We start from the raw sequence: 25,258 nt of genomic DNA, 5'->3' as shown, positions 1-25,258 counted from the left end.
AAGAATTTCCAAGCCAATGCATTCATGGAGTGGCTCTTTCTAACAAAAATTAATTTGTATATGTCTGATATGTACCTTTCTAACCAGGCTGAACAGTGAGTGATCAGACTGCACAAAAAGCTTTAGCAAATACTTAGTACAATGCTGATAAGCTGCCACAGCTGCTCGTAAACCTGCTGAGCATTTCTTTCACTGAAGACTTTTTGCCACCTTGGTAGTACTTCCTCCTCCTTTGGTCTAAAATTAGAGCCCAGACTAGAAGGGGAGCAGGGAGGAAATCAATACGCTTTGCTGACAGCCACTAGAGTTTCTTTTTTTAATTGAGGTGACTAAGAACTGGCCTCAGATGTTCTCTGCGTCCTCCTGCCTTTTATAAACTATGAGATATGGTGGAATTATGTCTCCAGTTCTGTAGCACAAAGGATTAATGTATGTTTTAAACAGTACATAAAGCTGTTGGAGTGCAGCATAAGCTCATAACAGTTTGTCTTTGCGATGACCTATGGGCTCTCAGGTAGGTGGGGAACAGTCGAACTGAGACAACAGCAAAACTGTGGAGAGAGCTGATAGCAGAGTGCCAAACTCCACGTCACTGATTAAATACTCTTGTCTTTGCAGGCCGGGTTTCCTTTTTCACCTCTGGATCGGAGAACCTTCATCGGGTGGAAAAGGTTCACTGGGGCACTCGCTATGCCATCACCATCTCCTTCACTTGCAACCCAGACCATGGCATTGGGGATCCAGTCTTGACGTAATTCCTCCAGGGATGGAATACGAGGTCAAATTGAATGAGAGAAGCCCTGCAAGAGGAGAGGAAAAAGGGAGAGAACATCTCTTGTAACCTCACATTCAATTACAATTTCCCAGCTGTATTAATATATTATAACACACTTTGTTTTCACATGCCCTTTCCCATAAATGTTGCAAACGGTGCCTTAAAGACCATCTTGAATTTGGTGTATTCTGAAAATGGTTTGCCTTCGTGTCCTAAAGGGATAGGCTACAAAGAAAAGTTCCAGAGTGGGCTCTCTTTTTTTTTTTTTTTCCAATTATTTTTTTAAATTCTTCAGTTTAAAAGATACAAACAATATTTTGGACAATGTCTTGATATGACTCCCCATGCTGCTGCTGCCCGTTTATTTAGTCTCTTCAGTTACAGGATGAGAGTTATTCTTTTGAACGTATCTACTGTTCAGAGGCGTGCGTTCTCCTTAGCGTGGGCGTTAGTGGGCAATACACCTGTGGTTTGACTGCTGGTACTTACTTGAATTTTTCTTTTTTTTATTGAATTACTACAGATGTTTTCTGCTACAACTGGGGACTAGTTAATACAAAGTCAGAAATACAATTCCCTCGTTGGCCAGAAAGCCTGTTGCTTTTGGGTTACAGATGCTTTGTGCTAGGGAATGGCACTGCATTAGATCCCGTTGATCAAAACGCAGCATTCCCAACTCACCTCGTTTTCTTTGGGTCTTAATGAATATGATCCATCTCTTGGTTGGAAGCCTGGTGTGTCTGGGTTATTACGAGCTCTTTATGGAGATGGCTTGGTGATGTAACCCTGTATGTTAAGTAAATATTAAAAAAGAGCTGGGTGGAGGTAATGGGTCCTTGCTCTGGGTTCATCGATACCTAATTGCCAGGAAGGGCAGTGGGGTTTGGGAGGGGCACAGCTGAGGAAAAAGCTACTTTTGTTGTGTTTTTTCCATAGGCCAGTTCTGGCTTCCTTAGTCTCGATCCCGTAAGCCCTGGCTGGCTGCGTGGAAGGCTGGGTGACAAAACCACACGGACCCCTGGACTGTGGGGTCTGAGGGAAGCTGGTGTCCACCTACGCTTTAAATTGATATGGTCTGAAGCTGGAGCTTGATTGTAAAACACTTGAAAACATCTATTTACTGGGCCGAAATGTAATCTTAAGACCAAGTCGAAGGAAGCTTGGTTTTTCTTGTTATTGTTGACACAACTACAGATCTTCTGTTGTGAAATACTGTGTTTTATCTTGTCCAAAGCAATGTTTTATCTGTTTCAGAAAGTCTCTCAGTAGCTCTTTTTGGACTTCTCTCTTTCAGTTTAGCATGAAGATGTTTTTTCTATTAACTAGGACCATTAGTCTGTGGTGTTCCTTGAATAATAAATTGCAAGGACTTCAGAGAAGAGGGGATGATTGCACTGCAGTACAGAAAATAACAAACAAATGTGTAATCTTGCCAACCACCTTGCTTTCTTATTACAAGCAAAGACTTTGTGGGTCAGCACGTTGATAAGTAAATGGTAGGAAACCTGATTTTTTTTTCTCAATCAAATTCTGAAGCAAACATATTGATTTGTTTTATTGATAGTCTATATAATTTCTGTGAAACACTTTGAAAATCTGGAAATGTGCGCTTTTTTATCTATCCTTTTATGGAAATAATAAGTATTGAGGGGATTACACTGAAGCTCAATATAAAGAGGAATGATGACAGGATTCTTGAACTCGTTCAGTTGTGAGTGTTCTCCTTTGGCACATCAGCAAGATTAGTCTTCTGTAATTTCATTTCTTTGTTCTCAAACCTGAAAAAGGCTTCCTTGTCTGTGCTAACAAGGAAGAATTGTTAAAATGGCTGGATGCTAGGAAAAAAATAATAAAGTCAGTTGGGTTCCATATCTAAATATTTGCCTCAAAGCCTGTTCATTCCAAGAAATTTGCATTACACCCAAGTTGTAAGTCTGTGAGAACACTGACCAAGACCCTCAGCAACTGCTTTACTGGCTTAAAACTCGTTTCCCATTCCCTTGAGATTTAAATGTAGGGCCTTTTCCACAAAAGTACCTGGTAGCAGTGAAATCTAAATATGAATGGACTGGTGTGGGTTTGGGTTGGGGTTCTCCAGCTTGAGGTCCTAGGCTCCAAAATCTTAACTTCACTGCAAGTCCTGTCGCCACTCTGCAGCACGGGCTTATAAATGGCTTTGCCACCTTTAAAAGTGTTTGTTAGTCACTTCTGTCATGCAGGCTTTGAGTTGCACTAAATGAAACTGGCACGTTCGGAGCTGCCCTCTATAAAATACTGCTTAACAAGATCGTGCTAGACCGTGGGGGAAATCTCAGCTCATCTTCCCCCAGATTTTCATCCTTTGAAGATCCCGTGTATTGCAATATCTCCTGAACGCGGAGCGTCTGTCGTGCTATGAACTGTCATTCAGAAATAAAATCAAGTTGGTATTTGTCTTTTGGAGTGTTTAAGCTTCAGTAATGTGTTCAATATGATCACCAAACCTGTCAGATATAATTTGTGGAAAAACACATGCGCTGTACCTGGTAAGAGAATTCATCTTTTGAAAGAAGTACAACAATTTGCTATACTTGATGTTTCAGTACCAACCAGGATTTCTCTATTTGAAGCTTCAGTATCCGGACTACTAAAAGCAATATCTTGATCTATGAAGAAAGTAAACAGCAAATTAGGAAATACAGTGCAATCTAAAAGATTCTGAACGTAGCCTCCAGCAGGAAAACAGTAATTGCAGAAGGGCTGATGTTCCTGGGGCCAAGTGGAATTTGCAGAATTCACTGATGATTAGAAATAAACTTGGCTTAATTTATTTTAGTCCACTGAAATACCCCGAATAACTTTTTATTAATGGTATCTCTCCCCAGTTCTGGACAGATAATTCTGAATTGGAAATACTTCAATTTCTGTCTGTCCTCTTTCAGGTTCAGCCTGTCTGTTGCTACTGGGAAACGCAGGGCTGTTTCCCAGAACTCCAATTACGCCGAGGACAGGATTTGTTCTGTTAAACTAGCATAAATCTGACAACAAGCTGCTGCAGACAAGTGCTTTTAATTGAGCACATGGTGACGGCCGAATTTGCCTTGATGTTTCCCAGTCGTGTGAGAACCTTTGTAAAGAGCGCTCACGGTTCAAACGAAGTCAAGAAAGGTCAGTATATGTTCAGCGTGAATTGGGGCCAAGTCCTGAAGTTAAATTTACAGCCTTGTACCTGAAAGCATACTTGTTACAAGTATCTGGGAATGTTGATTTGTATTTTGAAAGCAAAAAATATTTATAAGGAAAGGTAAAGCCTCCTTGTGTGAAAAGGCCCAGGGTGAAATAGAAAACATGGCAGGAGAGCAAGCCAGAGTCTGAATCCCTGCAAAGGGACTGACTGAAGCTTCCTGAGGACTTCTGTGAACTTGTACTACGTTTTAAGCTATCTTTCCATTCAAAGGTTTTGGGGAATATCAGGAACTTTTGTAAAACTAACGGGTATGTGATGAGATTCGGTTTTTAGTGTAAACCTAGCTTTCAGTCCTGTACCATGCATTTTATTTTAATTTTTTATCCCCTATGACATGATTCTAGAAGGACTGAGTCGACTTCTTGGCATTTCTCGTGTATAACATTTTCATTGTGTGAGCAGTTGTGGAATCACTGTGTTTTTTAATTCCCCATAAATCAACTGAAGGTTTTGGAAAGGTACGTTTTATGCTGAGATTTTCCTGAATACGTATTGTCCACCTGAAATATTCTGAGCTCCACCTAATGAATTTCAAGTCCAGAAATGTTTATAAGGACACTCTGTTTACAAAAAGATTTTAATTTGGACTGCTAGCAGAAACTTAGCTTCATGTCTTATTTATTTTTATTTATAAGGTCAGCATCTCAGCAGGGTACTCTTCAAGGCTATAGTACATAATGATGTGCACATTATAATAGAAGCGTAGCTGAAATAGCATTGGTAATGACTATGCTGTCAAGAAAATCTGGGTTTGTTTCTTCTTCCACTGCAATTCTTAATACATTTGAATTTTCTCCTTTATAGCTTTCCTTTCCCCAGTAAATAAAGATGACTTTGTTTTTAATATGGAGTTCCTCACATTCCTTCTACATCCAGCTATCCTTACACAGTGTTTACACGTGAAATGGATCTCTCCAACACGCTCATGTGTACCTTTGTGCGATAGTTTTGTCTTGTGTAAATTCTAGGAAGAAAAGCAGGAAATGTTGCTGGAGGGCTCTTTGAGGGGAAAAATAAAAAATACAACCAGCCAGCCTCTTCCTCTTCCCTCACCCAAGAAAAAAAAATAAAAATCTCAACTCCTGTCTCTCCTTTTTGAGTCTCCTGTGCGGAATCCAAGCGAGCATTCCAAGAGCAGCAGAAGAGTTATTTCCCTTCTGAACCGCAGATGGCTCTGGCATGTGTTGATGGCCTCAGCCTCATTCAGAAAGGCAGTCTTCTCGGGAAGCGCGGCTCAGACGGCCATCGTAAAGTGGTGGGCGATTCTCCGGTGAGCGTCTACTGCTCCTTGTAAAACACCATGAAGAACAACAGCACGCTCTGCCTTATCTCTGTCCTTGTAAACCTTCTTAGGAAGCTGAAAGCTGATTTTACGTCACGTTTGCTGAGACCTGCCAGTCAGCTCTCTTCTAATGATCATCAATTTATCCCTAAAGTACCCGAGTAGACATTTTTTTATCTTCCATGTGAGTGTTGGTGACTCGTACTAAAGCTTTTCAGGTAAGTCTGTCCAAAGAAAATAACTGTCCTGTTTCCAAACTGCACATCTTGCTTTGATTGCGTCCACCATCTCCCCTCAAATCACTTATTTCTTCTCTCAGTTGTGTCCCAGCCTACTTATGCTTTTACCTGTAGCATAATATTGAGTAGGGTACATAAGCTCAGTCTGTTATTTATTCACAGACTGGCTCGTTAGAACTGAAAAGGAGCTAGCTTTTTCCTATAACCCTTTTAGGCCGTGTGGTGTATTAAAAAAGAATTTCTAACAGTGGTGGAAATGTCAAGCATTGCTCAATTTCTGAGATTTTTCAGCGTTCATTTTTTCCAAAAGCTCCCTTATTTTTCTTCCATTACAGGCGTTATTCATACTTGAAACAACACCCTTTATTTCAGAGATACTTATTTCCATCTTGCCTGTTTTCCTGTATAGCTGAAATAATGACAAGATATAGGGATCAGCGTTGTCTGCTGTTGAGAATTCTTGTCGTTCATGATAACTTGTGGACAGCGAGTCCTGAATTTGGAAACAGATACTAGAGAAACTGCTGGGGTTTTTTCTCTCTCTGTGCTTTGCCAGTGACTGTTCTGCACTATGGAACTGCTGGTAGAGCTGCTCCTTTGTGAACGCTCATTGACTGCAGGGGATGCTACGCGTGCAGATCCGACCGCAGGATCACAAGAAATGCCTCGCTTGGATAGTTGTCCTTGCGAAATCAATAAAGCAGCCTGGAAGTATTATCTCCTTTATTTTTGTAACCTTTAGATGCATGCAAACAAAGCAAAAAACCTCAAAGTACCTAGGTTTACTGCTGGATAATCCCGAGGCTGTCTAAGGACTCTGGACTGGTTGAATCAATGAGCTGCCAGGTGAGATATATTATTAATAAAGAATTTCACTGAGACCTTCACCCGAGACTTCACGCTGAAGACTCAGTGGTGTAGAAGTACAGAAGGAGCGTGTGCCTGAAACCATGGTGACTTTTTTGAAGGAAATATTTTATTTATAGAGAGAAGCTGAGATTTATGGAGCGTTCCTGTTACTTGTTTCTGGAAATTTCTTGTAAGAGGCCTCCAGTGTTCAAAAAGCTAATTTTAGAAATGGATACCCTTGCTATTCTTATGTTAACAACCAAAAAAAAGCCAACTAGGTTATTGAGGCATGAATTTTCTGGACAGATATCTTAAGAGTTTGTCTCCTCCTCATTGCTCAGTTTATGCAATTATGTTAAGTTGTTTATGTAGAAACCTGGACGATTTGCTGCTGACTCCACAGAAAAAAACCTTGATGTTTTATTTTGAGACTGCTCTTCACTGCCAGGTTAATGTCTCTGGGTGGCTTCACACCTTGGAGATGACCTCCTCACCATATTAACTTCCCAGCCAGACCGTTAAATCTGGGGGGAATAAATGGAGCAGTTCTGCATGTCTTGGATCTGGGTGGTAGTTTCTTCCATTCCCTCTAGCAGGCAAATGTTTTTATTTCTGATTTATGTTACTGAAGATACATGTTCTGGGTGTCCTCTCTGCATATTAAGGCTTTAAATGTGATTCACTGAATAACCCCGTAAAAAGAAGGTCACGTTTCACCAGGTGATTCAAAACCTGAAACGCTGCCACTGCTGTGAAACCAGACAAACTCTACGCCCATTTAGCCCTCGCGCTTCTCAACACAAAAGTGAGAAAAGTGATCTTGCACTTGGACTATTTCTACTTTACTATGACAGTTGTGTGGCCATAAATGTGTTTTTTCTCATTTGTCTCTTCATTTTAAAGGGAGACAGAAATTACTTAGGCAGGTATTCCTTTCCACAGGGAGGAGTATGATCAAAATAAACTGTCGTTTACTAGTATGAAAAAAGAAATACAACAGAAGGGGTAAGTTAAATTTAAGATGGTGTTAGGCAGAGAGCAGCTACAGGAGATTTCTCCCACACTGAAACATCCGTATCAATGTTGAACTGATGTTTTCCCCCCTCCCTTCACCTGCTTTATTCTTTCATTAGAAGATCAGACAAAGAACTGGGAACTGGGAGCTCCCAGGCAGCAACGCTCTTGCTGTTAAAACCCTTCACAAAACTTTGAACTTTCTTCCTCGATACCATTTACTTCAGCTATTTATCCTGCCCGTGTTCTGTTTGAACTAATAGTCAAGGTTGAGTATGCTCAAAAAGTTAAGTCATGCTGCATCCGTCCATTTAAAAAATAGCAAATTAAGCTTTCTTCTGTGTGTACCTTGTGTATCAGCTCGGCCTTTTTTAGATGATGGTGTCCTCCACGTGTAGCATCTATCTATTGTACCTTTTCTGGCACTAGACAGAATTTAAACTTGTAAATAAGAAACAATCCAAGAAGAAATTAAGACTGAATTCATAAATATAGAGACGTATGCAGAAATCTTCCCCTTGGTGAAAAGAAAAAAGAAAAGGTTTGAAAACTGTGGGGTTTTTTGAACCATAAGAAAGGTCAAAGTCTTACTCATTTTGTAATCCTTTAGTTGAGGTGTAGGAGATACGCACCTGCTCCTCAGTACTCTCCACTCAGGTTCTGCTCTGCTGTTTCATGCTTGCACCGTATCTCGAAATCTAGTCCCTCCCTGCTCACTTTCTAGTTATAGACACAATCTGGAGATCTTTGTCTGTTCAGACCACGTGCAGGCTGGAAGAATCTCATCTCTCCGCCTCAGCAGAGGCACAGAATAAATGCACGTGGGTTTCTCAGGAAGGCTGATCTCCTCTCCCAGAGCGCCCAGCTGAGAGCACCCAGCTCGGGAGGTGAGGAAGGCGCTCGCTCACGTCGCACTTATTAGTGCCAGGAGCCTCGGAGTCTTCCATCTTCACAGCTGCCTTTGAGCCTTGGTGTTTTCACCTCAACAACTGGAACCTCAACAACTGGAGACTTCTTGACTTTGTTTTCTAAATGCTTTTAGCATCTCCAGATGGTTTGTGAGTCAGTGAATTCCAGCATGCTGCAAAAATTATCACTTTCAATACCAGTTAAGCACGTTCCGACTCTGTACCTCAGACTTTTATTTAGGCTTTGGCGCCGGCCATTAAAACTTGTCCTCTTCCGAATAATTCTCCTTAAATTAAATACTTCAGCCATAAAGCATGCACAGGCGGGCAGTAATCAAAAGCCTTTCCATAGCTGAATTGTACAGGGAGATGCTCTTGAGATGTTCAGGTCTAAATTAATTATTCTGTCCTCTGGTCAGGGCAGCTTTGTGACTCGGTGAAGGTGTTTGAGAGCTGTAATAGCGCTGTAACTGTGTGTGCACTTAGAATGGCTTACGTATTAAAGTTACAAACATGGCAAGGGGCGCAAGGAACAGGAGTAGCCTCTTATTAGACCATTTGACAGAACTGAAAAAAAACCCAAACAACACAAGAGAAAGCCTTAAAGCCTTGTTTTAAACAAATGAAATGGACTGAATGAGCACGTGGATCAATTAACTTCAAAAGTAAATGTCATTGTCTGCCTCTCCCCTGCCCATCAGGGGTTATTGAACTTGTTTCTTTCCTCCTAGCTGTGGACGGACGCGCGGGGGATGGACCTGCGGCAGGGGAGAAGACTCGGTTGGTTGTTAACCTGCCTCCTAAGGCTGCGGCCTCCACTTGCTCTGGACACCCACGGCCGCTGCCGAAGCGCTGGGCGGCTTCCCCGGGGTACGGAGAAGACAGAGGTGGGGACAGGACTAGGATATTGCAAAATCGTCTTAAATGGATAAGATTGTAGTTGTCTAAGAGCGACGGCATGCTCGCTGAACACGTTCCAAGTAGTACAGCCACACCAGACTCCATCACTTAGGAGACAACGGTTTCCCAGTCGTGTCCAAGGCCCTGAAAGGTGAGGACAGCATGTGTGCATCTGAGCCAGCTTTGCTCATGGAGCACGCCAGTGGTTCCGGGTCGTATCAGTGCGACAAGTAAAATTGGTCTCTAAATTAGCTGCCTTGCAATCGAGAAATGTTATTTGGTTGGGAAGAATGCAGGTGTGGAAAGAATGCGTGACTTAATGAGCTTATCTAATCTTAGTCTCCTTCAAAAGTACTAGCCCAACCACTAATATTAAAGTTCTTTTCAGAGATAATAGCCAAGAATGCGTCCTAACCACATGAGGATTTACCATTCCTAAACAGCTAAAAAGCTGAAACTAATGTGAAATATGAAAACTCCATAAAACCGTGTATATTGCAACTAAAATCATAGAATCACAGAATGGTTTAGGTTGGAAGGGACCTTAAAGATCATCTAGTTCCAACCCCCCTGGCCCTGGGCTGAGACCTCTGTGTTTGGGCACAGGCTTAAACCAGCCCTTGGCAGGAACGTTTATGAGTGACTCAGATTGCTAGTCCTCTGCGTTTCTGCAAAAGAAGTTTAAGGTTGTTATTATGGTACCTGAGTTAACTGTGGACATCTTCTAGTCGTAATCCTCCTCAGGGACTGCTCCGGTTCATGCCTGACAGCAGGGGCAGGTTTCTGCTGGGGCAGAGCCACCAGCCCATGGGCACCTCCCGCTACCCCGGGGCAGCTCCCCAGCAGCGAGGGTGTCAGCTCCGCGCCACCTTCCCCCTTCCAGGAGACAGTTACTCTAAACAGCGGAGATGGTGTTTATCCTCGGGGGCCAGGACTCCATCAATTTGTCCGGTTTATGTTGGGAAGAAGCAGTAAAACCGCCGCTTTCAAGAATTCTGACTGCACACGCTCCCACGTAGGAAGCCAAGAAAGCCCTCGTGTGCCTCGGCCCCTCAGAAGGCGGGCGGTAGAGACCACCCCAGGAGGAGGTTCAGGGTATGGTGAGGGCTGGATGGGGCGCTCTGGCTGTCAAGTCCAAAATGCAGTCAGCAGCTGGGACGGGGAGGACACATCTGCCAGCTCTGGAGACTCTAAGGAGGGGGTGGCGGCAGAAAAGGCTCTGCGGGGGAACGGGAGATAATATTTGGGCTCTTTTGTGGGACCCAGCAAGACACTGCAGGCGATGGGAAGGATGAGACCTGCTGCTGAAGAGGTGCTGAGAAGGAGCAGCTGCTAAATCCGGGTAACAGCGAGTGCTGACCAGCAAGGTCCAACATCCCAAATGGCACTTGATGGGGACTGATATTATGTGGTTACACGTGATGGGGAAAGGTAAAACTGACTGATGGCCCAGGGACTTCAGCGGAGTGTGGGAACCCTTCACAAGAAGAGACTGAAATAGTTTTTTAGAGAGATTTCACGTAGTATCAAGAGTTGAGATCATTTTGCAGCACTTCTCCAGCCGTCCTTTGCTGAGAGAACTCCGTAGTTTTGACTTTTTGTAGCTTCTTGGGTACCGTTAAGGAAAGGAGGCTTGACAGGAGAGGCAGAAAATCCACGCTGCCCTGGTGTGCTGCAGAAGGATGCTTTGGCAGGGATGCTTAGCAGGAAGAAAAGCTCCTGGCAGCATTGCTGTCACCCTCTTCCCAGCACAGTACCGCCAAAATCCAGCAGAAAGCTTAGGGGAACGGAATCAGCGTGTGGCTGCCTCAGTGACACAAATCCACAGAAACCTCGGAGATGCCCAGCAGGAAGGGCCAGAAAGCGCAAAGGCAAGACCGAACAGTTAAAACAAACTTTTTTTTTTAAATTTAAAGCTCCCCTGAAACCTGATAAACTAATTTGCAGAAATGTTTTGCGTAAAGCCTTAAAGAAGGACATTTCAAGAAGAACAGTTAGAAAAACTTCAATTAAGGAACCACTTTGCCTGGTTTTAGGTAGCTGTTTTATTGATGTACTGTTTAATTGTTTTCCTAAAGTAGATGTCTCAGCCTTATTAATTTAGAAGAAATTACTAATTGAAGAGAAAAAAACTAATTCTAGCCCATATGTTAACTTGAGACTTTTTCCTTGGAGCAGGGAGAGAATATCCCGTAACACTTCTCTACTCGCAATCACAGATCTCTTGAAGAGCTGCCTTATGCCTTGCCCTCTTGTTAAAGGAAAAAATGAAAAGAATATTTAAAATCTACTAGATCCCACCAGGAGCTTCCTCATCTCCTCAGCAGCCCAGACTCAGAGTGGACGAGCTCCGCTAATTTGGAGCAGTTTGGCTAAATATTCAATTAAGGATGCAGCGGAGCACTCGACTAGTTATCGTTCCAGATCACTTGTTCTGCCTGTTTGAGAGTTACAGCCGCCGGCAGGTTTGCATTCCATTTCGTTCAACAATTTTGTAACCACGGGTAACTGCAGAAGCGACGTGGCTTCGTGCTGCTGCAAGGGGGCTGTCAAGGTTGTCAGGTTTTAAAATCAACCCGCTTTGACAGCTCTTCTGTTTTGCAGAATTTACCTTGCAGAGTTTGCTCTAAAAAGCCTATTAAAAATTATTTTCCTTTTTTTTTTTTTTTTTTTTTTTTTTTCCCCAGCATTTAAACTAAAATCAACATACAAGAAGTTCATGGATGCCTTTGTAAAAGACCGGTATGTCTCCAGACGTACAAGATCTGGCTTATTGTACTGCCTTCTCCCTAGCAGAAAAAGTAAGTTTACTTTGTCCTGAAGCATAGTGTGGAGCAGGAGGGTCAGTACAGACTCTTCCTCCTCGTTGTTTTCGTGCGTGCTACGGGCAGGACTGGAGGAGCCGCTAGCTCTTGGAGGCTCTAAACATTTTTCACTTTGGAAGTGCAAAGGGGATAAATCTGCCTGTGGTCAGCGAGGGTTTCAAAGCTTTGCTTTTTTCTCCTTTCGGGACATCGGGGCTTGATTTCCACGCTGGGAGGAGGGGACCCGTCTCACCAGTACGTGCCAGTGACAGCCACGTCCCACAGGCGTATCTGCGGTGGTAGTTACACCCGGCTGATGCTGTGCGTGAAGAGTATCGTGCGTTACATTAATCTAGATCAAGGATAAAAGCCCAAAGCAAAATGATTCTTTAAAATCTGTTCACTAATTGTTTATAATTAAGTTGTACTCATCTTGAGTCAAATGCTACTTCCCAAATAGTTCTTCCGTCAAAACTCGCCTCAGAAGTCCTCAAATAAAATCCTTTCAGTTACAAGCCTGCCTGAATTCTCACGCAGATACTTGATGTTCTTGGTGCAACAGTAAAGACATGACAATAAGCTGTATGTGCTTTTTTCTTTGTCCTGAGCACTGCCTTGCAGGCTCCCCAGAGCCCCTGGAAGTTAGTCCAGGCTCCAGAAAGCATCCTCTGGGTGATAAACTTGCTTCCTAAGCCCTAAATGATCAAAAACCTCAAACAGAAGAAACCTGTCCCCAGCAACTGTGTTAAATCAGCAGCACCGGCAAATGCCAAGGGCTCGAAAGCTGTTCAGCTCGCACCTGCTGGGCTCTGTTAAATGCTCATACTTTGCTGGCCGGTCTGTAATGTCACTTTTTTTCATCGGATGAGAATTTGTGCCTGAGGGCTTACAGATGAGCTCTGTCTAATTAAACATCTCACTGGAGTCTGGTGGCAGCTTCAGAGAGATCTTAATGCCCATGAAGCCGCCTGTCGCAGCTAGCAGGGAACAAGGACCAAAGCCGTGGCACCTCCAGGTGAGGAGCCAGTGCCACCGCGGTGACTGAAGCCGAAGACTGGAGAGAAAGCGTTCCTGCTTCCCCCGGAAGGTAAATAACGTGGGTACGCAAAGGTTTCCACATCCAGGGAAGGTGAGTACTGTTGTGGAAGGCAAAATTTAGCAGTCATTAAACGAGCTCTTAATTAACCAAACATTCCCCCTGCTTGCCTTTCCAAATTATTCAATAACTGAACAATTGTAACGCGCTCAGCAAGTAATTACTATCCATCCCAGGCACTGCCCTCGCCAACTGCAGCCTCCGAAACCACCAGCTGTTACTGTGCCGGGAAATGCAGTCCATGAATCAAATAATTGAAAACCGAACAGGGAAAAAAAGCCCCGCAGGTTCAGAGGCCACGTATGGAAAACTGCTCCCCACGCTGCGTCCGTAAGGGTGTAGTCCCTTCCAGGCTGAAGATCCACCATAAAAAGTTAGTGGTGCGGATCGAAGCTGCAGGAATGTGTTTTCATGGGTGCTCTGGCAAAGATGTAAAGGTTCCTGATGGTTATCCTGCCTCACAAGGCTTTACAAAACCTCCCCCCGGATGAATGTGCATCTCGAGAGAGGGAAGCCGCTGCCTCACGCACTGACCAGGAAGGAGAAAACTGAAGGTAAAGCCCAAATCCTCTGAGAACACAAGCCTTAACGGTATTTCTAGTTGCGGCAGGGTACACGACGTTGGATTGTGAATCCAGCCATTTACTGGTCTGAGCAATATTTTAAGCAAGAACAAGCTCAAGTGCATCGAAGCTTTTCACCCGTGTCCTGATTTTTAAAACAGATTTGAAGATGATGCTTCACAGGCACTTCTTTTCACGGCCCATCAGCTGTATCGGTTTAGCTGCCTGGGGGTGGACAGTGAATCGGATCAGGACAAGAAATAATTATTTTTGGCTGGATTGGAAAAAAATCCACCACCCAACCCTATAAAGTAAAACGGCTTAATCCTTTAAAACCATAAGGCTGCAAAACCAGATGTACCAGTCTAAATGAGGGGAGAGAGAAGGCTGAAGCTGGAGCAACAGTAAAGGAAAAGCTTGTCAAATGATACTCCTAGCTATATAAACATAACTCCTCTAACGTAGTTGAAGGATTTGCTTATAGCAAACACACTTGCGGGAACATGCCCGCTCTCTGATTAGGTCGTGCAAATCAATAGAGACTTCTGCCTTCTCTGCGGGCAACCTGACACAGCAGATTTGAAATTCAAGAGGTGTAAAATTTCCCCAAAGCCTTGAAACTCTCTCTCTGGGCTGTTACAGAGTCCGACGGGTGGTGCTTTCAGCTTTGGAGCAAAGCGAGGTGGAAGCAGAGACCCTGGGAGAGGCTGCAGCTTGTTGCTGAGAAGGAAACGTAACCCAAAGAAAGGACAGAACATGCGGAGACAGAAGAAAAATAAAATGGTAACATTGAAGTAAGAATGCCAAAGACAGCAACATGCTAAAAACAAGCACATATTTCTACTGAACAAATAACCTAAACAGTCACGTTTGATCCATGATGTTTCTGTTAAAGCTCTCTTCGACGTGGGCAGGAGACTCCGTCTATGGAGAACGACGGGAAGGCGCAGTCGTTAAGGCAGGTCCCGGGATGAAGTCTGTAATTACAGACAGACCCTCCACAGACAGCCTGAAACACATGCCTCAGAGCTCCACAAGATAAACATTTACTCAAGAATGTGACAGAAGACAAAAATGCTTATTAAGATGCTGCTTTGATGCTTTTTTTCAAGATCTAAGCTAACGTGCTCGTGCCAGCGAGCTCCTCTCTTTCTTTCCCGGCCCTGACACTCCCAAAGGGCAGAGATGCCCCGTCCCGTTGCCTGCTCTGGTCCGTAGCCCTCACCCCGTGCCGTGAGCGGGGCCGGCAGCCCCCGTTCCGCCTTCGCCTGCGAGCACCGTAGCGGCGCGAGAGCAGAGGAGGGTTCGCGGGGAAGTCAAGCTGGGACTTGGCTGCGTCTCGACTGGAGGCGTCCGGCTGTCGGACCGAATGCTGGTTCTGCACTGAGATCCTGACGGGAGGCGAGATTTCGAGGAACCGCCAGTGGCGGGGCACGTGCTCTCCTCTGGAGCCCCTTGGGGTGCCCGACTCTTCCCCGTCCCCTTCTCACACCAGGTGCGAAGGCTTATTATTAGAGGTAGCGTGGAGCTGATGTAGTATTGCCTTCCTAGGCCTCCTCTCAGCCTAAAGCCATTTCTCTGTGCTCACGTTAAGATTAATGAGTAAATCAGTGTGACACGGTCACTATTTCCCTTTTGCATTTTGCAGGGAGCATAGTTTCTTGTCCCCACGCCCAAGGCCATTCTTGTCCCTCCGGGGCTGGGAACACGAGGACTCGAGTCGGGGGGGACACAAACAGTTTCCCGAGGCCATGAAGTTACAAAGTTTTTTCTTGTCTTTTATTTGACTAAACCCAAGACTTCTTACAGCTTTTTTCTTCTGAATAACAGAGATAGATACTGAATACCCAGGGCACACAGCGCCTGGCAGAGAAAATATTCACAGATATGCATGGAGGTAAAAGACCAAGCGATGCTCCAACTCTGTCCCCATCCCTCCACTGTGGTCGCCCCCATTTGAACCAGCTCTGAAAGCAGCTTCTCCCCAAACACTGGGCACCGTCGGCTGTGGAGCTTCACTTGCTCATCCTGCCTAAGAGAAGCTGCTGCAAAGATAGAGGCGGCCCTTTGAAGTTTGCGAGATGTTTGCCATAATAAACTCGCCTTCCTATTAAAACAAACAAACAAATGAAAACAGCCAAGCAAAGTCACCGGGCTGCTGTTTCCTCTGCTTCTGTTGTTGGGAATTACTCGTGCTGTGCCTCAGGCAGGCGGAGGTTCCTCGGCAGATTTAATCATTCTAAAAAGATGCCAACGACAAAATGACAGGGAAGCTCTGCTGTGTTTAGCAATCGGTGACGAGTGTTGGGATAATTCCTTCTATTCAGCCTCCTCTGCACCAAGATCCTGCCATTGGAGCAGGGTGCGGCATGGGCTCTGCCGGGGAGGGATGCTCTGCCTTCACCCCCACTGACCCCAGCCCGAAACGCGGGGAACAAGAGGCTCCCAGGAAGCAAAGAAGAAAGATTTTGCTTCTCTACCGTATCTCCTGCTATCATTTCCCCCCTGAGGAGGGGCTTTAGAGCGGGTATTGATGCACTGAAACGATGATGCTTTTATCAGGAGACTCATTTCAGCCGTGTTCCCAGCGAAGGCAGCCCAGCACAGCCGTGGGCTACATGATCATATTTGCCAACCCACTGCCGTTAATCAAAACCAGAGTTGTTCTTCTGGCACACAAACATCTCTGTTCGACCACTAACAGCTAACCTGAACCGCAAGTTATCCCTACGAGGAGAGCTTTTCCCTTCTGCAGGTAGCACCTCTCATCCAAGGCTCTCAAAACATTTCACGCACATCAGCGATGTCTTAAAACACTTGTGCAGACGATGGAAATGGCATCGCTGTTTTTCAGGCAGTTAATGACCAGCAGCACAAGAATAAGCGTCTCCCCCGAGGTCACAGTGCAAGTCAGCAGTGATTTTGTACGAGAAGCCAGGACTTCTGAGCTTCCCCCATTTCAGATCATCTCTTTCTGCGTCTCCAATGGCGAGTGCTGCCTCGATAGGCATCTCCAACATCGAAATCCTTGTAAATCTCTTCTGGATTTTATTAGCTATCTTGCTCTAAGCCTGCCTGGGTTACTTATCAACAGCACTAGTGCTTTTGGGATGAATGGCAGGGAGTCCCCACCAGCAGGTGATGTGAAGGAAGATAAATACACACACTTGGGTGGGATCAGATAACGGCTGCCACCGCCAGGCACGGTGCAGGCGGGTGCTGCTGCAGCCTCCCCGTCTCGTCCGTGTCTCATCCTGCTACTGCTCCTTCATCTGAACACCGCCCAGGGGCTGAAACCTGCTTTCAAAATGCAGTGGCTAGAGGTAATCAAGGCTCTATCTGATTTTATAATAATGCCATTTCTGTGAGATATTCCCTTCTACAGTGTAAAATGAAAGGAAAAAAAAACCAAACCTGTTATAACGAAAAAGCAGAAACTCAATTTAAATCAGAGGGATTACTGGGATTTTGAGTGGTGCGGTGCTGGGAGCTGGCTGCCAGCCCCTGCTCCCCAGAGGGAGGATGCTGCGGGAGCTCAGCTTCTCTGGTGGGACCTGCGTGTCCCTGAAGGTTTAGGTGTCCTCCCTCGACATGTGCCTTCAAGAGTGCCGCTGTCTCTCCCCTTTCAGTATTACTCCATTGCACTTAATTTACCTTCTCCATCCTTCCAGATTTTTGAAAGAGAAGTTCAACGTAGCCTGAGAAGTAATTGCTATGTAACGCCTTTTCCTGGGAGGCTTCTTGCAAGAGCCAGCCTTGTGCTTCTCAAATGTCAACCTGATATTTCAAAAACATAAAAGGCGTGAAAGCGTTGTGCGTTTGATGGATGTCCCACCAAAGGGTGAGGTTTGCGGGAGCCCATGTATGAAGCGGTAACTGTCTCCAAAAGGCTGTGTTTATGGACACACCACATTTAGCTTCAGGAATCTCCCTTGCTTTGTTTGGATGAAATCATGTTTGGTTTTAGTTAAGAATTCAGGAGCTGAATTCAAGATCCTGACGGGAATGCACTAGGAAAGGGTAACGACATCTCAGAGAGACACTGGCCTAAACAAGCTGAAACAAACTTAGATTTTACTTCTCCAGCATTAGCACCGCGTTGGTTTTAGAACTGTACCCTCTGCTAAACACGGCTACTAGTGCTGGGTCGTTTGATTTTGCACAAGTTTATTTACTACTTTCCCTACAGGTATCTTGATGGAGGGGTTTGGGTGGGATCTTCCGCAATACTGAAGTTCAGCCTCCTCTAATAAATTCAATGAATGCTTCTTAACTCTGCACCTTTTTTCCCACTGTAGAAACGTTCCTAGTGTTCACAAAAATGTTTCATTTAAATTAAAATTATAAATGGAGGGAGCAAGAAAAGTAGAGCCTAAATGCCAGAAGAATTCTTCAGGATTCATTTCTCCCTTTCCTCTTTTAATTGTCCCTTTCTTGGGTGGGGAAAAAAAGGAAAATGTTGCAGCAATTTTGCTGATGCCGTGCTACCCCGACACCTTGCTACCAACCGGCGCATCCTTTCTCTCTGCTGTGCTTTAAATACATTCCCAAACAAGGGCAAAAATCTCGTGTAACAAGAATAGCAATTACTTTAAAGGGTACATATATCCCGTGAAGCTGCTGCTACAATTTTGAAGACAAAGCAATGTATTTCTTATAAGCCACAGCAATTAACTCTCCAATTGCCCAGAAAAACTTGAAACTAACAGTAACAACCAATATTATAAGGCAAAAAACCCCAGCGGGGCTAAACTGTCCTTAGTCACCGGCTCCGGGTGTTTCCGTGGGTGCTGGCAGTGAGGATGCTGCGCAAAGTGATGGGGATAAAGTTACTCGGGGTTCGTCACAGAGGGAGGGAGAGGAAAGTTAGCACTTTTAAGTAGGATTTCTCTTCACAACAGACTTTTCCCCTTCATATGTTGTAGCAACGTTATACTTTAAAGACATTAAACGCTGTTACATAGTTTGGTTGTGCCCCAGTTGCATCCAACCGCTCTGTTTAAAAGCTTAAACTAAAAAGCCAATTTTCCTCCTCAGATGGAAGATTGCTGCTGCCACCAGAGGGACTCAGAAATACGACGGGAAGAGCCGAGCGTCCCCGGAGCGGTCAAACTTCCCGGCGAAGACTTTTTGGGGCTGCCTGGAGGATTTTCTCAGGCGCTGCGTTATCTGCTCCCATGGCTCGAGGGCTGGGCGCGGATGTGAGGTTTACGCACTTTCTCCTCTCGTCGTGCTGATGGGGAACAGGTCACGAACTCAGGCATCCCGCCTGTTCTCCGCGCTTAACGCAAGCCGTGCCGTTCGTGCCGCCCAAGGTACAAAGTGCTCATAAAATCACCTTATTTCACTGGCTTCCCTGGTATTCAATCACACGCTGAGCACCAAACACGACTGCTAAAATAGGAGCTAAAATGTTAATGATTTGCCCGCGCTCATGGTTAAATTGTAATGTGGGGCTTTCGAGCGTTTATTGCAAATTTGGTTTTACAAAGTGAGGAGAAAGATGATCAAAAATGTGTGATTGAATGTAAAGGCTTCAAAAATTCAGTAAGGTTCAAATGGATTCTCCTGTGTCTGGGGAAAACCACCATTCTCACTTGTCCCGCAAAAAAACAGTGTTTTCTCCTTTCAAGTGAAAGCAGAAAAATTGCCATTGCTGCAGCAGCCGCTACCTTAGATTAAAGGAAGGGAAGAGCACTCAGGATGAAACTGCGTTTCCTTCACAGTCTGGGTTGTTTGTGGGTTTGCGTTTTCTTTGGTCATAAAACCTAAACCCTAAGGAGTGTTGGAAAAGATTTTCTAGTGATTAAACTATTTTCTTTCTGGTAAAGCATGGCTGGAGTTTTGCAGTGACAACCGCTGCCCCAATAACAAAACGCTGTCGCCTTCCCTAAAATTGCCATTTCCCATTTTGCTGAAGGACTACCTGTGTCACTGAATCAGCAAAATATCATTTATAATAAAAAAAAACCACATTAAAACCCCCGGGATTACAATGATTTGGGTACGATAAATGATCCCAGGGTAGACATTGATTGCTTTCTTGGAATGCAGGAGAATAGCAAAAGTAAAATTGTTTTCACGGAAATCACCACATTTTGCTCAGTTACAGCCCAACTGACTTTCCTGTTGTTATTTCAGCTCTGGCCTGAGACGCTTCAGATTTACCATAAGTGACAAGATACGTAGAGTTTGCAAAGTCCCATCATCTGGATTCTGGTTTTGCGTCTATCTCAATTTTCAGACGCTTTGGCAGCCTCTGGTTGTGGCGGAAAGGTGTGGGTTTCATCTCATTATTTTGGGTAGTCCTGACTCATCCCTTCCAGTGTCGAGGACAGGTAATACCTCTCCCTCGCGTAGAAAATAGCCCAAGCTGCTCTACCGCAGTTTTGCGTGGCCTGTACGCAGGGAGATGTGGTTATGAATGCTGAGATCCTACCAAAGCCAACCCAACACCCTCCCTGGAATACACTGGGTCCGCCGCAGGCAAAGTTTATGGGTTAACTTAAAGGTTGTGTCAGCCCCGGACAGGACTCTGTGCTATGGACAGGCAGCAGCAATCCCCTTCCAAAGCCAACTACCAGATTAATTTGGTTTTGTTGTTAAAGGAAGATCCATGGAGACTGTCTCCTCATTTCCAAGCCATGAGGACACCCAGAAGAGCCAAGGCTTGCCCAATTGCAGACACCAGGAACTCAGTTAAAACATCTGCTCTTGCGGGATGTTTATGAAGTGGGTCAAACCTACTGACTTTTGGCAGTTTAACTGGTCTGATGGGACAATAAGAGGGATGTTGTTTATGTAATTACTCTTTTAAATTGAGCTCTGGTCCCCAGGAGTGCAAGTGGCGGCTGAGGAGCCGTGTTTGCGAAGCTGTGCACCATGTCGTGCTGAGGAGCCGTCACTCATCACACACAGCAGCATCTTCCGATTGCTGGCCAGTTTTGCATGTTAAATGGGCACTCCTCTGCCCCAACGACATGCTTGGTGGGTGTCATCAAATTCACTGGTTCCCTCGTTAACCTTGTGTGGGTTTCTCAGAGCCTGATGGCAGAGAGGAGCAGCACTGGGATGGCACCGGGCTGAAGCACGTACTGGTTGAAAAACCTGTTGAGTGACACATATCCAATATTTTGCCTTTCATCTGGATGCTCCTCCATCAACCCTTTGATGTTGAATGCTCTGATGATGTGGCACAGAAAGCACATCCCCTACGCGCCGCTTGTGACGCTGAGCAGAGCAGCAGAATCCCTTCTGGGGACTGATGGGACGTCTTGGGAAGCGTACCGCAAATCAAACCCTTCTGTTTGCTTATCCCGCATTAGGTTAGAGCGTAGATCTCATCTGCTCTGCATTTTCATCCCTTTTTTCCTAGGCGTGACTCCTCGTCAGCTTCCCTTTCTTATTAATAACTATGTTTTTAGACTGTTTGGCCTTCAATGTTTTAATGTGGGTTTTTTTAAAGCAGAAAGAGTATTCCCATTAACTCTTTTTGATACCTCTACAGCTCTTCCATCATCTGCTTCTCCTTTCACACCTGTCAATAGGTATACGTAATCATCCATCCTATAGCAGCCTTGTAGCACCGTGGTGGCTAAGTGGCTTTCCAAGGACCTTCTCCTCAGGCCAGGCAATGGAAATCAAGACACATCAGTACGGTGTCAGGTCAAGATCCAAATCAAGGTGGGTTTTTCTTTCTATAGCCATAAGGAAATAATATTTTGTTTTCTCTCAGAGGTGGGCAAATGGCACGTGCATCACCTGGAAGGGACGCAGCCATGCTGGGCTCTGCCAGCGTGTCTGTCTGGCCGCAGGGTGATGCCCCCCGAGAGCAGGATGGTGGAGCAGCCCTCGCAGATGACGCACGTACTGCTGCCTTCCCACACCGCCTTTTGAGTTCAGGCTTATCTTTGTTATTCTTACAGGGGAGTGACTTCCAGCCTCGGAAATGGGAAGCATAGGGAAAGTAACAATGACTTCAGAATGAATAATTAAAAAGTGAATTAGTTCCTGAAAATTGTTCCTAAAAACTGTCGAAGCCCGCTCTCCCTGCCAATTCCCAACGTGAACTGTGGGTTAGTCCCCCTGTTTCCTAAGGAAATGGGCACCCTTAGGTCTATTTATGCTATTTATAGGTCTAGTTATACTGCCCAGCTCGGCACAATACGCAATACTGGAACATGACGAAGTGCTCGCCAGTGTTCCGAAGGCATTCCTGTGGTTAAAAGCAATACAAGCGATTCTAAGGCGTCACTTACTTTCCCCTCCCTGAACAGCATCCCAACAACTGCATTTATAAGAAGAACGCCTGACTGCCGGCACAGGAACACGCTTCCCTGGTCTCCATCCAACACGTGCCCTGAAGAGTTTGTTTTCCTGCTGCTGCGCCCTGTGCTCTGCTCCCAACCCTTGGCTGCGGTGTCCGCGCCGCGTGTCTCCGCCGTAGCACAAACGTACGCTAAAGTTTGGCGCGTGACAGCAGAGGATCACCCAAGGACACAGGACCCCAGTGACACTGCGGGGCCGGAGCGGGACGCCTCTCGAGCGGATTGGGTCAGGGCATGCCATAAGAAAGTGGAAATGACTGTTCCTTAAGCAACTGCCTGCTGTTTCAAAGTCCCTGGGCATCGCGAGCTGCTGGCAATAGTTTATGCACCTTGTACCATGCTTTACTCATCCCCGGAGTCTGTCCCAGAGCAGGAAAGAGGAATATTGAACCCAGCTTCATCCCCACATACGTGAGCTCTCCAGGGAACAGCTGGGTACGGCAGCTGTAAATACCCCGGTAAATACACTCCCCCTGAGCTGGGTGAAGAGACCATGCCAGGGGAAACCTGGTGACGGTCCACTTTTTAATGGGCATTTATTTTATAAATTGAGGTCTTACAATTGTTTAGATGCTTACAGGCATCCCTAGCATCTGTGGTGAAGGTTTGCTATGAGACGCTAAGTGGGAAGAAAATGAACAAATACATTGAGGCAAAAAGCTTTTGATGAAATGTCATGAATAAATTTGTCCCTTTTATGGTAAGTCTCATGATACAGGACTCAGTCATTTTTCTTAGAGCCTCAGGTCTTTGAGTGATCGGATCATAAGATATTGTTCTTTCTTTCCCAGGTAAATTTTCAGTTTTTCAAGCCCTGTTGAGAAAGGGACCAACTTAAAAAAAAAATAAATCAGTGGCAAATTCAAATCACCTTAGGTAGAAACCTTAAAAAATTACAAGGGTTTTTTTTAGGTAATCCTGTGGTTTCTGACAGCTTACCTTGTGGTTTGTGAATGCTTGGAGTTCAAAGTGCTGCTGCAATGAATTTTAAAATAGAGACTTTAAGCTTGATGGAACTGTAGTGCACGATAATGTAACAGGAAATAGGAAAAGGGGCTTAAAGGTCTCTTTACACACTCTAGAAACAGACAATATAAAGGGGAAACCCGAGGCTTGCAGCTAAATTAAGCAATACCAGGACAATTTCAGACTTTTGTGGATCTGACCCAGCTGTAGCCTGAGGACAGCACTGAGAAACCACACAGGAGAAACGGTGCAGAGCTGGAGCTGGGCAAAACTCAGCAAACTGTGAAAAGAATTTGCGGCGGAACTGAAGAAAGCATCCACCTCGTCTTCTGCACCCAAAACCCAGAAGAATTTGTCCTGGCTGGCTGCTGGCTCCCAGCAGAACCCCCCTGACAGCCCGAAGCCAGACAGAAATTCAACTGCATCTCACAGGACTTGGGTGTAGGCAACTTCTTGCCCCTAACTACATAGTCACCACCAGAAATGAGTTTTGAGGACCCTGCAAGGCTAAGGAGTCCCAAAGCCCTACCTTGGCCAGGTGCTCTGCTGGTCCCGGTGTCTCCGGAGCGCCTCCTCTCCCTCACTTGTCCTTCAGCGTGGCCATGCCCAGTGCCTCCGAGCTGTAGTCGTACTGGTTGCTGGAGGACATGGACCGTCCCCAGGAGCACTGCAGGTTGGAGCCCCTCTTGCGAAAGGAGGATGTGAACCTGTAGAAGTTGCGGTGCCTGTTGCGCAGGTACTCCCGGTAGTTTTTGGTGAGCAAGGTGTAGAGGAAGGGGTTGATGCAGCTGTTGCTGTAGGTCAGGCAGGTCACCAGGTAGTTAATGCACTTTTGGGTTTGGGTGGTGAGCTGCAGGGAGCTGCTGTAGAGTCGTACCAGCTGCCAGATCCAAAATGGCAGGAAGCAGGCCCAGAAGACCAGCACGATGCTGAAAATCATGATGAGGACCTTCTGCCGGGGGGATCTCTTGCTCTTCTCCTTGTGGGGGGGGTTCCTCTGGGATTCCAGGTAGGTCCTGGCCAGGCGCGTGTAGAGGAAGCCAATGATGATTCCCGGGGCCATGATGCTGGTGCTGAAGAGCACCGTCAGGTAGGTCCGGTAGGCGTCCACGCTCCAGGTGGGCGCACACATCCTCTTCACCTTGCCCTCTGCCTTGCCCCCCTCAGTCAAGGTGACCATCAGCATCATGGGCAGAGTAAGGAGCAGCGAGACCGACCAAACGGCCCCCGCCGTGACCTTCCGGTAGCCGTGCGACCGCTTCAGGGTGTCCAGGGGCCGGGTGACGGCCAGGTAGCGCTCGGTGCACATGAGGGTGAGGGTGAAGATGCTGGCGTGCATGGTGAGCAGGTCCAGGCTGAGCAGGATGCGGCACCCCAGGTCCCCGAAGTACCAGTCCTGGGCCAGGTAGGTGCAGACGATGAAGGGGATGGTGGAGAGGTAGAGGAGGTCGGCCAGGGCCAGGCTGACGATGGAGCTGTACATGGGGGCGGCGCAGCGCGCCGAGTGGCACATCACCACCAGCGTGTAGACGTTGCCCGCCACCCCGGCCACGTACATCACCGACAGCACCGTCCCGAAGGCCGAGGGGATGAGCAGCGGGCCGCCCCCGGGGGGACCCCCGCCGCCGCCGCCCCCCGCCGCCGCCGAGGCGTTGCCCCCCCCCGCCGCCGCCGTCCCGTTGGGCTCCATGGGCGGCGGCGGCGGCCCCGCAACCTCGCACCGGCCCCGCAGCTCCCGGCCCCGCCGGCGGCCGCTCCGCCCCCCGCGGGAGGCAGGGCGGTGCCCTCGGGGGAAGGGCCGCCGCCGCCCCCCGCCCCGCCGGGGCTCCCCCCTCCGCCGCCTCCGGAGGGAGAGCGGGGACCCCCCGAGCCGGTGCGGGGCCGGCGGGGCGGAGCGGGGCGGGCAGGTGCCGTCCCGGAGGAGGCGGTTCCGTGCGGGGCCCCCGCGGCAGCTCCGGAGACGGGGCGGAGGGGGCCGGAGCGGGGAGGGGGGACACCCCGGTGGGAAGAGGAGGACACCCCGCTGGGGGCCCGGCGGGGACGGGCTTCCCGAGCTGGAGGCAAACGGATCGGGGGGGGAACCCGGCGGGGACGAGCTCCCCGAGCTGGGGATAAACGGACCGGGGGGGACGCGGTCCCCGAGCTGGGGACAAACTTGAAGCTCTCCGTGCCCAATGCCACCCCCCCGCCCCCTGCCCGCCCCCCCCCCCGCCCCGGGAAACAGAAGCCGGCAGGCAGATGTAGGCGCTGGGAGCTTCCTAAAAAGTTTTCCCGGCCACTCTGCCGTCCTTTGGCTTTTCCCTTCGGCG

The 25,258-nt window shown here is 46.8% G+C and overlaps 2 protein-coding genes across 5 annotated transcripts in view; one reads left to right on the top strand and one right to left on the bottom strand.

Annotated features, from left to right (window-relative positions):
* OGFOD3 (2-oxoglutarate and iron dependent oxygenase domain containing 3) overlaps positions 1-755 on the top strand; it is a 45,036-nt gene extending 44,281 nt beyond the window's left edge. For both annotated transcript variants that reach the window (XM_063352243.1, XM_063352242.1), the window contains one exon: positions 619-755. In XM_063352243.1, the coding sequence (XP_063208313.1) occupies positions 619-755 (137 nt within the window). The remainder of the gene's footprint in view (positions 1-618) is intronic.
* On the bottom strand, positions 663-24,682 carry LOC134523368 (urotensin-2 receptor-like). Of its 3 annotated transcripts, XM_063352240.1 has the most exons (3): positions 23,479-24,682; positions 22,923-22,958; positions 22,566-22,797 (listed from the first exon to the last, which is right to left on the bottom strand). In XM_063352240.1, the coding sequence occupies exon 1, from the start codon at positions 24,637-24,639 to the stop codon at positions 23,530-23,532; it is 1,110 nt and encodes a 369-aa protein (XP_063208310.1). In that variant the 5' UTR covers positions 24,640-24,682; the 3' UTR covers positions 22,566-22,797; positions 22,923-22,958; positions 23,479-23,529. The 3 variants fall into 3 exon arrangements, with proteins under 3 accessions (XP_063208309.1, XP_063208311.1, XP_063208310.1); XM_063352239.1 differs by lacking the exons at positions 22,566-22,797; positions 22,923-22,958 and adding an exon at positions 663-800; XM_063352241.1 differs by lacking the exons at positions 22,566-22,797; positions 22,923-22,958 and adding an exon at positions 9,038-9,337.
* Positions 24,683-25,258: the final 576 nt, after the last annotated feature.

Source organism: Chroicocephalus ridibundus, chromosome 14 (assembly GCF_963924245.1).
Source record: "Chroicocephalus ridibundus chromosome 14, bChrRid1.1, whole genome shotgun sequence".
In the NCBI taxonomy this organism is placed as follows: Eukaryota; Metazoa; Chordata; class Aves; order Charadriiformes; family Laridae; genus Chroicocephalus; species Chroicocephalus ridibundus.
The sequence above is the reverse complement of the archived record's forward strand: the minus strand, read 5'-3'. Positions and strand labels throughout refer to the sequence as shown.

Bases quoted from the DNA above. Each gene is read 5' to 3' on its own strand.
- LOC134523368 (XM_063352239.1), bottom strand. From the start codon at position 24,639: ATGGAGCCCAACGGGACGGCGGCGGCGGGGGGGGGCAACGCCTCGGCG.